At 38.3% G+C, this 16,675-nt stretch overlaps 1 protein-coding gene across 6 annotated transcripts in view; it reads left to right on the top strand.

Moving 5' to 3' along the window:
* nlgn1 (neuroligin 1) overlaps positions 1-16,675 on the top strand; it is a 491,642-nt gene that overhangs the window by 50,650 nt on the left and 424,317 nt on the right. For 2 of the 6 annotated variants that reach the window (XM_078202236.1, XM_078202229.1), the window contains 2 exons: positions 2,234-2,293; positions 6,471-6,620. In XM_078202236.1, the coding sequence (XP_078058362.1) occupies positions 2,234-2,293; positions 6,471-6,620 (210 nt within the window). The remainder of the gene's footprint in view (positions 1-2,233; positions 2,294-6,470; positions 6,621-16,675) is intronic. The other 4 variants (XM_078202243.1, XM_078202245.1, XM_078202246.1 and 1 more) reach the window with 4 other exon arrangements.

Genomic DNA, 16,675 nt, shown 5'->3' with positions numbered 1-16,675 from the left:
GCTGTTGATGATTATTAGTGGTTAAATGATTAAAGACAGAAAGGAGAAAAATAATGTGTAAAATGGTAGGGTAGGAGCTGAATAAATGTGATACCTGATCTAATATGGATTGGAGGATTGTGTATTCATCATATGTATGACTGCAGAGTAAGTTGAGCTGAAAATTGTTCTAAGCACAGTACTCAAAATTTTGATATCTTCAATACTTTGTATCAAAATTGAGCTTTCAATTGTAAATGTATTTCTTCAGGAAATCGACTGTGATTTTTAAATTCAAGACAGTGTTAGGAAGGCCCTTGTATTTGCAGATGATGCTTTGAAGAGGCTTTTGGAAAAAATGATGGGATGATCACTTGTGTTGTATACTTGTGTTGAATGTGATTCTCTTCTTCCCACCCCCATAGTTTAGGCCTTTTTCATCATTTACCTCATTTAAAATCATCAACAAGAAATGTCCTTTTTTATTTGTTGTATGAAGAATATTGATTGCTTTAACTTTATATTGTGAAAAGTATCAAAATTTATCTATTGGCAGAAAATATTGCTATTAGGCAAAATGATCATTTGAGCCACTGCACATGGCACTTCAAAAAGTAATCATATTTGTTCAGGATCTTGAACTTGATGCATTCTTTTGAGCGTTCACATGCACACAAATTAATTGTAAACCTTTTGACAAAAAGAAGCGAAGGATAGCAATGCTGTACTTATGGGTATCATGCAAGGGTCAAAGTTCAGATTCTAGAATCACAACAAATTAAAAAATCTGTGAAAAGCTTTGTCAAGAAGAAAATACAAAATTCACAGCAAAAGTCTTTAAGATTTGTGCTCAATGTCTGATCTTACCATCCATGTTCATTGTTTCTAATTGTGCTACTTTTCAATGCATGCAGAAACCATTGACACTTGCCCAGCATGAGCAGTTAAGTTCTTTGTTATTAGAGGATTTTGTGTACGATTGGTATTACTGTACTGCAATTCTGGGCACGCTGTGATTGTTCCCATTAGAGTTTGCATGACACTGAAATGCTTGTTAGTGATGTCAAGTACTGTATTCTGTTCTGGCTGCGAAAAGTTGATAAATGTTTTTCTTGTATCTCTAAATGTTACAAAATATGCACACTTCTACAGTAAGAAATGAGTTTTCGTCGTCCGTTTAACTTTCCATTACTTAATTTTTTAAGTAGCCATCAACTAGAAATACATTTGCAATAAAGGAGTGAAATTAAAAATTTTGGTTTACATTATGGTACATATAAATGATTTACATATATATAACTAGTTAAATGAGCCATCGTAATTTAAAATTAAGAATAACAGCTGCTGTCAGTGAAAATCAACCCATTCGCTATATAAATAGGTTATCATTATTCATTATAAAACACTGGGTACTTGTATACCTCTAAAAGGTGTATAAATTATTTTGTTTTAAGAATTTTGGTTGATGCTTCATTAATACCAAGTCTATATTAATGTATTACCTCCTTGTATTTTACAGTAGATAAAAATTTTCCAATCATTTCACTAAGTTAAATCAGAATTGTTGCAGTTGCAGTGTAAGTTTATGGTGCAGCTCAATGTTAGGGTATGTCAAATGTGGATAATGACTTTGGAAAAGATTCCTGCCCAAGTTCATTTTAAGATATTTGCCAACCAATAGCAGAATTCATTCAAGTTGATGACTTTAAAAACCCTTCTTTGCATTGTGTCCCACATTTTTTAAATCTCTGGAGACAGCAATTTTTACAGCTTTTTGTATTTTATGGTTTGCATTCAAAAGTTATTCAAGAGTAAAATGCATTATTTCTGAATGAGATCGCTGGAAAATATTTTCCAATGCAGAAGAGATTTGGCACTTTTGATATTGCACCCTGTGTAATGGGTTGATCAGTTGAATTATTAACAAAGGAGTTTTAAGTTTTTTTTTCTCTTCTCTTGCAATGGTGGGTATGCTAATAGTGTTATTTTTTGTAATTGGTACATAATTCTTTCTATACAACATGGTTGAAAAGCTTATGCTGTAACTCAAAAGTTTCTTAAATATGAAATGTGTCTGAGGATTTTTATCTTTTTATGCATTTTTAGATACTTTGTGCTGTTGCCTTTTTTAAACAAATGCATTTTACATTTCAATTTTTCAAGAAATGTTTTAAAACTATTTTCTAGATTTTCTGAAGTCATGTATGTTCTTGAATTCTCTTTTTTCCTCCATTTTCTTCATTTTTAATCCTAGGTCCCCTTGCAAAGAAACAGGCTGATGATTTAGGTGATAATGATGGCGCAGAAGATGAAGGTATTTTTTGCCGCCAAACCAATATGCATGACAATGACTGTCTAAATTTTTCGTCCCTCCGAAAGTACATTTTTAATGCATTTTTGAAGTGCAGATTTTTAGCACTTAGTTTTCAGCCTTTTTGTCTTATTGTTTATTATTGACATTTTATCATTTTTTTACTTGAGTGCTTTAAGATAATTCCACAATACTTGACTGTAGCAAGTTAGAAAAATATTGCCTCCACAAAACATTATCAAAACAGCCTTTTTTAAGCTCACGTTTATGTTGACATAAATGTAGGCGTTTCAAACATGGTATCAGCTCAAAAATAATGACTTAGTATATTAAAGAGAGATTATCCTTCTGTTAGCGTTAATGCATGCCTTCAAATTATTTGCATTTTGCAGGTACCAAAGAGCAAACCAGGTGCATTTGGTCATTCTTTAAGTTATGTCACAGCCACATATAAATATATCTGTGCAGCATTGTTCTTCGCAAAAGCCTAATAGTTACAAATTTAAATGCTTCTCAAGCAAAGGTTTTTGCATGTATAAGGTTTTTATTGGAGAGATTGGAATATGTATTTGGAAAAGGACCAATATTACATGTACTTCTTATGTAACACTAAGAAGTATATATTTTATGTCGTGGTTTTAATACAATAAATATTGCTGTTTTTCTTTACAATAGCTTTCAGATATGAAAATTCTAATTTTAATTTGGTTCTGGCTTCTAGCATCATACCTCTACATAAGCACATATACACTAAACCACATTGCAATCAGGAACACCAGGTTTTACAATAATGAACCTAATCTTATGTTTCAGTTGTGATGGTTCATGTGGTTTTTAAAAAAAATTGCCATTCTCAGGACTTTTATGGGAATGGCCATTCAAGCGAGATACCATGCAGTCATAAAAACCTTCCTTTGTCATCCAGCTTGAAGTCACTGCTCTTTCCTGATTCCTTCATACCTGTTGCAATGTGGACAATACAATGGTTTATTTCTCAGCTGCATAATCACTTCTGTTGTACCTCCACGTCTGTTCTTGATTTTCCCTTTCCCCTATCATTCTAACTCTTTCTGTCAACTGGAAGTGAGTTAGAAACAGTTGCACATGTGTACTTGATCCACACTGTGGCCACATGTGCAACTGTTCCTAATGCTGACGGCAAAAGCTCTGCAAAGGTGTCAAGGTAGAAATGGCTGCATCTGCAGAGGAATCAAACCACCTTGCACAGGATTAACTTTCCACAATCAGACCATGAAAATAAACAAAATGAATGCGCTGTAACTTGTGAGTTCCCCAGCATTGTACTGGGGAGAGGGCACATCCCAGAGATGCCCTGGGGAATCCCCTTTGGACATTCCCAAGTGAGGTTTGCATAGCAATCGTATAGAAGTGCAAACTTAACCTGGGCAATTGTCCTGCACTGAGAACCCTCTGAAAATGAGATTTATATCTCAAATTTCAGATGGTTACACCAAGAGTTGCATAGAAAATGTTAGAAGAATTAAAACCACTCTAACTTGTGGGTAACTGTGATACTGACCCACACCAACTCTTCCACTTCAACATTAGACAAAATCAAAATAATTATTTTACATTTCTGCCAGTAAATTTATGCCTCTGGTGTTGGCTACGTCAACCTGCCAGCTTTAACTTCAGGTTGAGTGAGGAGAGTGGAACCTTTGTGTACTGCATCACCCAATTGAGGGCTTCTCTCTAAATATCCATTACCAAGACTGAAAGCAAAATACTGCAGATGCTAGAAATCTGAAATATACACTGAAAATTCTGGAAAAACTCAGCAAGTCTGGCAGCATATTTGTATCACATTCTGCTATCTTGCCTTTATGCTACTATCAGCACCTTCCATGGTCCTTAACACTTCAATTGACATTTCCCTTGTCACCTTTGTGCAATCTTTCCTGGCTCATACCGTTCACTTGACCACCTATTTTGCTTCATCTTCTCCACATCCTCTTAAACAGTACAAAATTCCTCACATTCCTCCCTCATTTTAGTTTGGAAGAAGAATCACACAGACTCAAAATGTTAATTCTGTTTATCTCTCCACAGATGCTGCCAGCCCTGCTGAGTTTTTCCAGCATTTTCTGTTTTTATCCCATTACCAACACTATTTATTTCCACCACCATGACACTGCCTGCCTTTACCTTTAGCTCTTTTTGTCAGCCCCTTCTGCTGTCCTCACTGCCATCACCAAAATGAATGATCACTGCACCACAGTAAGAATTCACTGACCTAATGCCCTCTCAGTTGGCTATCAGGTCTTAACCTATTACAAACTTTAAAGTTCTTCAACCTCTACCCTCAGTAAATCTTCATGCAACCATCACTCCCATTCTCTCTAAGTTTCAGCAGCAACCTGTCCACCAGTGAACTAATTTCAAAATGCTTATCTATGGATTAATATCCTTGCATTGTATTCCTGAAAATTCCATCTGGTTTAAATATTGCAATAAAATATGATTTGGCAATTTATCCTAAACAAAAACAAAGTGCCAGCAGGCCTGGCAGCATCTGTGGAGAGAGAAACAGAATTAAAGTTTCCAACCCAATATGATTCTTCTTTGGAACATTTTGCTTTTATTATTATGGCAGTTTATCCTCCTGCCTTGAATCCCTCTATGGCACCTTTATTCTCTTAACATTGTATTTCTATCTGAGCTCCACTGCAGCATTGGTGGCCACTCCTTTAGCCTTTACACTTTTGTCCAGGAATTCCCAGGTCAGTCTCTTTTGCATTGCCGCCACCTTCATTGTTTTAAATACGGCTCAAATGCTTTTACTTCAGTGTGCATTTGATATCCTTCAAATTTCTCCACATTTTATTTACTTTTCTGCTCCAGTGTTCACTTTGTTTCTTTTCCCTTTTCTCTTTAACTCTAACTCCTTCCGTCAACTGGCAGCGAGTTAGAAACAGTTGCACATGTGTTTCTATGTTAAACAACTGTTCTTGGATGCAAAGCAAACTGTTATTTTTATTTTCTCATTTTTTAATTTTTAAAAAATTGTATTGTAAAGCATCACTGTATCTGGAGTACACTAATGAAATCTGGGTCATTACAACCACAAAATTATACAGTATTGTTTTCCTTATTCATGGCATCAAACTCTATCCATAAAGCAGAGCACAAAAATCCAGTATTGTTAGTAGAACCAATTTCTGAATTTCCTTGTCTTGAAAGTGTTTTAGCAGATTTTAGAATGTGCATAAAAAACATAATTCCATTTCTTGGAATAATTGATTACATAAACTTTCTTCCATTTTAATCTGTAAATAAATAATGGATAGCAACATGCTTAATTACATATATTTTGTCGTAAAGGAATACTTTTGTTCGCAGGTATCAAGTGAACAAATGTCCAGCTGGTGTCTTCATCTAAACATAACTAACCTTGAACAGGAAACGTTTTGATAGACTAACGGAAATAAAATTGATATCATGTTGCATCATTGAAATCCCTTTGTAGTTGATGCATAAGTGCAGTCTTAAGTATGGCTATGTGTAAATTATCATCAGCATTATTTTAGTAGATTTTCATCTACTAATCTGGTTAGAGCATTATTGCTGAAAATAAAGTAAACACGTTTGGTTTACATTTTAGTCTGCCTGTAAAGTCACCTGAATGTCAATTAGAAGCATTTTGCATTCTTGATTTGTAGAGAAATTACTTTAGTTTACTATATGAAGCAATTGGTAGTAATATGAAGTACTTGTAGGAAAATTAGTATTAATGAAGTAGTTGTGCAGATTGAGGAAGTTTGTTCTGCTACCAGACAACTTAATGCCTCCATATTCTTTGTGCAATTAGGATCTTATCTGATTACAATAGGCATGACCACGAAATGATTCCAACTTATTCCTGTCCTGTGGTTAAATCCAGCCCAATTTCAAATATTGTATTTTTTTGAAGAGTGGCCTGATGGCCTGTTCACGAGGGACATTATGAATTGAGTTTCATCAGCACCTAACATCATCTACAATCCACTTAAAAAAAAAGATTATTGCCAATGAAGCAATTCACTATAAACGTTTGCTTGAGAAAATTAATGCATCATTTAAAAAAAACCCCACAAACTTAGTGTTATTACAAACTGAACAATTTTCTTACACTGCCACCATTGCTGGTTCCAGACCTTTTCAACTGCGTGTCATTTTTCAGATATTCGAGATAGTGGACCCAAACCTGTTATGGTCTTCATCCATGGTGGATCATACATGGAAGGCACAGGAAATATACTTGATGGAAGTGTACTGGCAAGTTATGGCAATGTCATAGTCATCACTGTCAACTACCGGCTTGGTGTCTTAGGTAAGACCAGGCTTCTTTTGTAATTTGAATCTGTTGTTTGTTTAAATCCCCGGGTGAAGAGCATTTCTGTTCTCTGTGGAACGTATGATTTTTGTGTTTAAACCATATCTAAAGTATGCTATTGACATGATCAAATGTGAGACTCGTGATAAAATGCCTGGATTTTTCACTTAGATCAACTGCAATGTCATCATAGTGAAGTTAATAATTCACATGGATGAAGTGATAGCCATAGGTACAGATCAGTGTAATGCATTCAAACATTTTACTCTTTTCTCAAAAAATATATAGGTTTCAATCCACACCAGTTAAGTGGCTTGTGACATTTTTTTCGAAGGTGGTAACAGTCCTCCCGAGTGAAATTGTTTTATCCTAATAGAGACAAGTTGACTGAACATTTAGCTTTAAAATTTCCAGAATTGTCCCTGCCTTGCCCATCAAACTCTGAGTGGCAATAAATAGGCAACTCAGTAGTGCAAGGGACTGCTGTTGCGAGCTTAGGATTCGAGCATGTCATAAACGTGAAACTTGATTTATCTATGTACTGAATATTTCTAGCCTAAAATTGTCAGCAATTAAGCAATGGACCAGTGGCTCTTCTAAAAGCAGCCATAATAATCTGTATTTGTACTGGAACTACAACAAATATTGGTTGTCGAGATCTGATGATAATTTGAATAAGTAAATCATGTGGATGGAAAATGAATGCTCTGATCTGAGAAGAAACCTTTGTTGCAGATTGCAAACATTTATTTTGTGCAATGACCCTTGAAATTTACCAGCAGCTGTATAATATGCAGCATAATGTGACATATGTGGTGTACACTTAAATGGCTGAATTTGTTATCTAACAATTCTAACATTTTTGTACCATTCAAAACAAGTATGGTGTCAAAAAATTACATTTGAAAGAATAGTAGCAGGAAAAGAGTGAGCATCGGGATGATTTGTTGGCTTATATTCACAAGTCTTTAACTTTGCTGTCTCAAGTCAGACACAATTGTACACCCTTCATTTTAAACTGTAATTTCTCTCATAGCAGTGTTAATAAGAACATAACATAAGAACTAGGAGCAGGAGTAGGCCATCTGGCCCCTCAAGCCTGCTCCGCCATTCAATAAGATCATGGCTGATCTTTTCGTGGACTCAGCTCCACTTACCCACCCGCTCACCATAACCCTTAATTCCTTTACTGTTCAAGAATTTATCTATCCTTGCCTTAAAAACATTCAATGAGGTAGCCTCAACTGCTTCACTGGACAAGGAATTCCAGATTCACAACCCTTTGTGCGAAGAGGTTCCTCCTCAACTCAGTCCTAAATCTGCTTCCCCTTATTTTGAGGCTATGCCCCCTAATTCTAGTTTCACCCGCCAGTGGAAACAACTTCCCTGCTTCTATCTTATCTATTCCCTTCATAATCTTATATGTTTCTATAAGATTTCCCCTCATTCTTCTGAATTCCAATGAGTATAGCCCCAGTCTACTCAGTCTCTCCTCATAAGCCAATCCTCTCAACTCCGGAATCAACCTAGTGAATCTCCTCTGTACCCCCTCCAGTGCCAGTATATCCTTTCTCAAGTAAGGAGACCAAAACTGTACACAGTACTCCAGGTGTGGCCTCACCAGCACCTTATACAGCAACATAACCTCGTTGTTTTTAAACTCCCTCCCTCTAGCAATAAAGGACAAAATTCCATTTGCCTTCTTAAGTACCTGCTGCACCTGCAAACCAACTCCTTGAGATTCCTGCACAAGGAACCCAAGTCCCTCTGCATGCTGCAATTTTCTCCAATTAAATAGTCCATTTTGCTGTTATTCCTACCAAAATGGATGACCTCACATTCACCAACACTGTACTCCATCTGCCAGACCCTCTCCCATTCACTTAGACTATCTATTTCCCTTTGCACACTTTCAGCGTCCTCTGCACACTTTGCTCTGCCACCCATCTTAGTATCATCTGTGAATTTTGACACTTGGTCCCCAACTCCAAATCATCTATGTAAATCGTTAGCAATTGTGGTCCCAACACTGATCCCTGAGGCACACCACTAGTCACTGATCGCCAACCAGAAAAACACCCATTTACCCCCCCCCCCATTCTTTGCTTTCTGTTAGTTAACCAATCCTCTATCCATGCTAATACTTTACCCGTAACACCGTGCACCTTTATCTTATGTAGCATCTTTGGTGCGGCACCTTGTCAAATGCGTTCTGGAAATCCAGATACACCACATCCACAGGTTCCCCTGTAATGTAAAGCAATTGATATAGTTTTATGGAATAAACGATGTACTTCTATCAGACCCCATTTTTACTGCCTCAAGGGGTGTAACCCAATGTGAGAGTCATGAATTTGTTGGGAAGATGTAAACACTCTTGAAAGGTGGAAAAGGCCTGGTAAGTGTCCATGATCTGAAATGTTTTAAAGAACAAGCTAAGCTGTCAATGAGAATTTAAAAAACACCCTGTGTTAGACTGGTTTGATTGACAGCTGATCTGGCACAGTTTATAAAAAAGCATAATCATCTATGCCTGTAATTTCAACAGAGTTCTTGTTGACATTTACAAAGGATGATTATTATTGATGAAATCATGAATTGCAAAAGCACTTTTCTCAGCTGGGGGTGGTGGTGGGGGAGTTCATATTTTTATTGATGATCTTAATGAGGCTATGTAAAGGATTAGCTGTCTTTGATGTGGTTACTGAATAAAAGTTTGTTTATTATTATAACAGGTTGAGCACTTGAGTGGATTTAAAATCTTTGAATGTGTTATATGAAGGGTAATTTTTCAGTATCAAGCATATATGATTGTTAGAAGTTTGTTTTTTTTGTTCATCTATACGTGGTCTTCCCTTGATGGATACTGGGTGAGGGTGACTGTAGAGGCTGTTTGGATGTATGAGGGACATGCGGGACATAAGGGAGCATTGGGAAATTGTAACAGGGCATGGGTTAGCATGGAGGGGGCTGGGAGAGTGGAGAGTGATATGAAGGGGTGAGGACTATGGGGCCTAAAGGTTTCCAAGCCAAAGGGGACAGAGCCCCAGAGAATGAAGACAGGTTTTCCAACCAGCTGCCTTGGCACATGCTCACCCCCTGACCACTGATGATCCACTTTTGAGGTCAGCGAATCCAACTCTACTCAACCTCCCCAGAGCAAAAATTGGTTAGAACCGGAATCTTTAAACTGAAGCAGGTCTGCTGATTCAAGAAATTTCCTGACTCGAGTCACCTGTCTCAGTAGCAAAAATGCGGCCCTTGGTTATTGTTGATTATGAGAAATGAGGGCTCTTTATGTCACTGTATTTTGTTCAACAAAACACTATTTTCAAGGCTAAACACTTCAGCTTACCTCACGTGGACGTCTCATTTTCCCTATTTGTTTTTGCTGTTGTAATTCAACAATTAACAGGGCAGTTGAGTTCAGAACAATTGAGTTCTCAACACCTCCACCTAGTTGGTACTTTGCATAAGAGTTACAGAATTTCCTTCTGCATATTTTTTATTCCTGCTTTAATCATCCATTCCCTTTTCTTCTTTCCACTCTTATTTGTTAGCTCAACCACATCCTGGGTATACTGTCCTGCCAATACTAGATCTGAATTACTAATCAAAGTTGTGATTTAACTTTTAGGAGTCCTAAGCCAGTATTTTCCAATGCAACAGTCCTGAACAATGCCAAGGCTCTATGGTCATTTTAAATTAATGGTCACCAAAGTTATGGATAGTGCATGCAAAATTCCACGGCACTGTTTGTCAGGAGCCTGAGATAAAGATTCCAGCCTCTGTGCCTTACTGCAAGAATTTGTTTTTCTAACACAGTCTCAGTTTTAAAGATGTGACATCATCATTCTCGGGTACTTTTTAAAAAGCTAATTATATTTAAAGCTTCTTAGAAAATATAACAGTTATAGAATAATTTGGGTTGTACAAATATCACATCTGTTGCTGGTGCTAACTTTCCAGGCAGATAATGTGATGTTTGTGGAGGCACTTAATGAATTGGCTGTTCTGGGAACAGAACGTGCCTAACAACTATTTGAAATCATGACAGCCTTAAGTTTTCCATTAGCTGTGAATTATTTAAGCTTTTAAAAATATATATATTTCTACCTTTTTCTTTTGAAAACTTTCTGATATCAAAATTTAGCCAGCAAGTACAACGGTATCATCCTGCATGGCACTAATATGTCAATTATGTACACTGATGTAGACACAATGGCCGTGAGATTCCTGGCGGTCTGCTTTACTGGCACAGATGCAGCCAAGTGAAACTCCTATCTGCCCATTCCATTTTTTGGTGACGCCATTCCATGTAATGATCTTCCTCCTCAATTTCAAATTCAAGTTGTTAAGGACCAGATCAGAAGCTCCAATGTATATTGTGAAGTTTTCCTAGACCCCAACTTTATTTGATTTTGGCATTAGTGCAAGCATACGATGTTTTGCTCCAGATGTAATTCTATTAATTAGTTAATTTTTATTTAAAACAAACTTTATTCAAGAACAAAATTAGAAAATAACAAAGAATTAGGATTACTTTTACCAATTTAAGTACTTAAGCATGATGAGTTATAATTCTTAACAACTAGCTATCTCTTTCGTTCCAATTTAAGCAATATCCCCATAGACATGCATCCTTCTTCAGAATCAGTCAGCACGAAAACCCAGATATGTTCATGTGGATGCTTGATTTTCAGCCTTTTAACACTTATGTACAGAGATCTAGAAAGACACCTGCCTTCTGACTCCCATACAGCAGTCTTCAGATAAACGGCTACCATCGAACTGCAGAACTTCCGAGAAAGAGACCTATTTTCTGGCAAATCCCTATCTCTAATCTCCAGAGAGAGAAAGACAACTACTTCTCTCCACAGTTCCCAAACATCATCTGAAATGGGGTTCTCTGTGAACCTAGCCCTGCCTAGTCACATGACTTTTCTTATAAAAACTCTAATCAAACCCCAGTCTGAAAACCCCTTGGGGAAAACACTAAAATAACAACCCTGCATTAGTCCAGATTAAAACAAACATTTTAGCAAATAAGATCAATTCTACTACTGCAGTAACAATAAGAGATGCTGTCTATAGACAAAGCAGCACCAATAAGTAGAAATGGCTGCTAAAAAAAAAATCCTACACCAGAAACATGACACAAATACATTTCTTAAAGGCATAGTATCATCACACAGTGGATGAGCACAAGAATATGTGTTAGCATTTGATTTTTGCCTTCAAAAGGCACCATAGACAAAATCTTCACTCCGTGGCAAATCCAAGAAAAATGCAAGGAAGTACAAGCCCCTGTACATGGCCCTTTTTGACCACATAAAAGCCTTTGCCTCTAAACCATAAGGCTTGTGGAGTATCCTTCACAAATATGGCTGTTCCTAGAAATTTATCACATCCTCTGCCTGTTCCACACTGATATGCAAGTTGTGAAACGAACCAACAAAGCCACTAGAAAACCTGTGAACAAAACTATGATTGTACCAGTCCTCTTCTCCATCTTGCACACTGCAACACCTTACTTCACCTCCAGCACACTACCCTGAAGCATGGAGATAATTTGCAGAACAAGTGGAAAATTGGCCAATGTTTTCTGGCTTCAAACTAAAATCACTCCAACTTCAGTCATCGATCTCCAATATGCAGATGTTGCTTGTATGCGCGTGCAACTGAAACTGAATTCCAGCTCATTGTCAACTCCTTTAAAGTATATGAGAAAAAGGACCTTTCACCAAACATTGGAAAATTAGAATTCTCTTCCAACCAGCTCCCACAGCACAACAGCTCACCCCATCAATTTAGATCAATGGTGAGATCCTGGAAAATGTGGACTGTTTCTATTATTTGGGAGCCTCCTTGTAGTTTTAGTAGGCCTGACATCAGGTAAGCAACTCCCAAAACAACTCATATACTTGGAACCTGGTCATGGCAGGAGACTCCTCGGTAAACAGTAGAAACGCATCCAGGCTATCTGCACAAGTATTATTGAAGAGATCTGATATCCAGATTGGCTCCTGGAAGTCCTTTGCTTATGACTGACCAAAATGAAGAAGATTCATTCGGGGAGGTACCAAACACTTAGCTGGGAATGTGCAGAGCTGAAGTTCAGGTGCTGAACAGAGTGCATGAACCTTCAAGCGACTCATGTATGCGACCCTTCAAGCATGTGGCAGAGTCCACAGTTCATGCATCTCAGAATATCTTTAACTGGAGTGGAAGCATGTCATCCTTGATCCTTAGAAACTGCCTAAGGAGAGGAGAGAGCCCATTCGAGCTCCATGGACAGGGTCACTTGCATGACTGCATGATTATAGCAGTGTTTATCCTGAAATGCAGGCTACTATGTTGAAGCAACACCCATATCCCCCTGATGGTACAGGCGGCTCATCAAAGGCTTGAAAAAAACATTATTAATGGATTAAACTGGCTTCTTATAAAAGGTAATTGATCAATAACTTTGCACTACTAAAGATTTGGGGAATTCCTAAGAGCCTCGATGGAATTTCAACTAGTCCTCAGCCATTGATCGTTATGCTAAGGGTGTGATTCCTCTATGTCTGGGAGACCTGCCTTCAGAAACTGAGAGAAAACAGACCTATTTGGGAGCACCTCGAATTGGGAGCAAATAAATAGAGGGTGAGGCTCAAGCCTTTACTTCAGAAGCTGAGGGGAACTGGACATACTTGGTTACATCTTGAATCGAGAGCCTTCAGGAGCTGAATTTGAAAATCAAGTTAACAATCTAATTGGTTGACGAATAACTGTGATAAAGGACTGTCTGTAAATAGCTGAAAAATTGAAAATATAGTAAAGGCAGCTAATTAATTGACACAAGGTGAAGGGACAGCATGGCAAGGTAGATTGACTGACTACATGGAATGCCCATACCTGTGGAAAGGCGTAGAAGTTTTCTGTTACCTAAATGACCAGATGTGCGGGAACTTTAACAATGCCTGGAGTCACTGTGGCACATCCGCAAACCTGAGAACTACGTGGGTAGTGTAGTACAAGGGTCAGGCACACATAGGGTTAACGTGGAACTGAGTCTACTACTGCCTACACAGTGATGTAAGAGAACATATGACCCACATTGAAGGGTCAGTGTGGTGTTTAAAGTTTATTTATTAGGTTCACAAGTAGGCTTACATTAACACTGCAATAAAGTTGCTGTGAAAATCCCCTAGTCGCCACTCTCCGGCGTCCGTTCGGGTAGACTGAGGGAGAATTTAGCGTTGCCAATGCACCAAATCAGCATGTCTTTGGGACTGTGGGACGAAACCAGAGCACCCAGAGGAAACCCACGCAGATATGGAAAGAACGTGTGGACTCTGCCCGGACAGTGACCCAAACTGGGAATCAAACCCAGGTCTGTTGCACTGTGAGGCAGCAGAGCTAACCACTGCGCAGTTGGATAGAGTTGCATGCAAACCTAAGCATGGAGACAGCTCCTAGCTTGTACCCTTTACCGTATATTTGGAAATAGTCTTAATAATTACTGAAGACTAAAAGTTAACCTGCTACAGACCATGAAGATTTTATTAAATCTACTGAGAAATACCCAGCACTCCACAGCAGGTGATAAGTTTAGGGAGATGGTCACGTGGCGTGTTAATACAGAGCAAGCAGAAGGGGAATGGTCTCAGTCTGAGGTTCACGCACGTGGTGCAGGAATCCCCTGAGTCAACTTTACTTGCTAATCGATTTTTCCATTTTGGATATTGATGAGAGTGATTGTTCCTCTGAGGAACAAGAGCCAAGTCCATGACACCACGGGTGGGTCAACTGCATTAACTGGGGGTAGGGGAGAAAAAGCAGAAGAGCAAAAATGATAGGTGATTCAATAATTAGGGGAACAGGCAGGTGTTTCTGTGGTTATAAACATGATCCCAGAATGGCATATTTCTTGGCTACTGTCAAGAGTCTGGGATGATACAGAGCTGATGAAGGATATTCTTTTGGGGGAGGATCAACAGTGGTCAAGACTCACATTTGTACCAACGACATAGGCAAATAGAGGGATGAGGTCCTGAAGGCAGATTTCAGGAAGCTTGGAAACGGATTGAAAAGCAGAACCTCTGAGGCAATAGCCTCAGGATTACTCCCAGTACCACATATTAGTAAGTATAGAAATAGAAGGATGGAGCATAAAATGGAGAAATGGTATAGAGGGAGGGAATGAATGGAGAAATGGTATAGAAGGGAGGGTATTAGATTTATGGAGTATTAGGACCAGTCCTGGGCCAGGTAGGACCTGTACAAGGAGGATGAGTTACACCTTAGCAGGACAGGGACTAATATCATTGTGAGATTTCCTAGTATTGGGGAATGTTTGAAAAAGCTTGTCAGGGGTTTAGAAACCTGAGATGTAATTCAGAAAAACAAAGCTGGAAATGGGAAGCACAAAAGTAGTAAACGAAAATGAAAGATAGAAAAACAAAGGTCAGCATCACATAAGAGTCAAAATACAGAATAATGTTAAAAAAACATAAGTAAAGGTGCTCTATATGAATGCACGTAACATTTGCAACAAGTTGGATGAATTTTTGGCACGAATTGAGGGAAACACGTACGATATCATTATAATTTTGGTGCAAGGTGACCAAGACTAGGAACTAAATATCATGAATATTGGGCATTTAGGAAGGACAGGCAAAGCAAGGAATTGGGATAACGCTGATTGTGAGGGATGAGATCAATACAGGAATGAGAGAGGATCTTGGATCCGAAGAACAAGGTTTGTTTGGGTGGAACTAAGGGATAGCATGGGGCAACAAGCAGTAATCAGAGATGTTTTCACCAAACTCCAGTGATAATGTAGGGCACTGTATAAATCAGGAAACTAGAGGTGCATGCAACAAGGGTAATACAGTAGTCATGGAAAACTTCAATCTACATATAGACTGGGTACATTTAATGAGCATGATAGTCTTATGAATGCTGTGAATGACAAATTCCAACAATGTGTACAATGTTGATTTCTCAACATACTGCTCTAGAAAACTATGAAGGAACAGGTTATTTTAGATGTATGTTTTTGTAATTTACATATAATATTATGTAACGGAGCTAATTAATTATCTTGTTGTCAGAAAACTCTTAAGGAAGAGTGACCATAATATGTTTTCTAGGAGGAAAGGAGATGCAGAGTATTTTTTAAATGGTGAGAAATTGGGAGGTGGTGATGAACAAAGGAACCTGGATGTCTTTATTCATAAGTCACTCAAAACTAACATTGCAGGTGCAGCAAGCATTTAGGAAGGGAACTAATATGTTGGCCTTTGTCACAAGTGGATTTAAGTACAGGAGTAAAAATATTTTACTTCAATTGTACAGAACCTTGATTAGACTGAACCTGCAGTATTGTGTACAGTTTTGGTAGGTTGGATATACTTGCTGTAAGAGGGAGTGTAACAGCAATTAACCAAACTAATTCCTGGGATCGTGGGACTGTCCCATAAGGAGAGATTTAGGAGACTGGACCTATATTCTCTAGAGTTTAGAAGAGTTGAGAGGTGGTCTCATTGAAATGTGCACAATTCCTAAAAGAGCTAGACAAGATAGACGCAGAAAGGATATTTACCCTGGCTGGGGTTCTAGAGCCAATGGGCACAGTCTCAGAATAAGGGACAAGCCATTTAAGACCAAGATGAGGAGGAATTCCTTCACTGAGGCGAATGATTCTTTGGAATTCTTTAACCCAGCAGACTGTGGTAGCCCTGTCATTGAGCATGTTCAACACAGATCGATAGATCTCTAAGTACTGATGGCATCAAGGGATATGGGGATTGTGCATGAAAGTGGTGTTGAGGTAGATGATCAACCATGACCGAGTTGAATGTCGGAACAGGTTCAAGTGGCTGAATGGTTTTCTCTTGCTCCAATGTTTCTCAGCAGACACACTTGCTTGATGAGAATAGGATTGATGTGGAGATGCCGGCGTTGGACTGGGGTGAGCAGAAATCTCTCAGCACCAGGTTAAAGTCCAACAGGTTTATTTGGTATCACGAGCTTTTGGAGCGCTGCTCCTCACTCACCTGGTG

Source organism: Mustelus asterias, chromosome 3, assembly GCF_964213995.1.
Source record: "Mustelus asterias chromosome 3, sMusAst1.hap1.1, whole genome shotgun sequence".
In the NCBI taxonomy this organism is placed as follows: Eukaryota; Metazoa; Chordata; class Chondrichthyes; order Carcharhiniformes; family Triakidae; genus Mustelus; species Mustelus asterias.
Note: the sequence above shows the minus strand (reverse complement) of the source record. Positions and strands in the feature narration are given on the sequence as shown.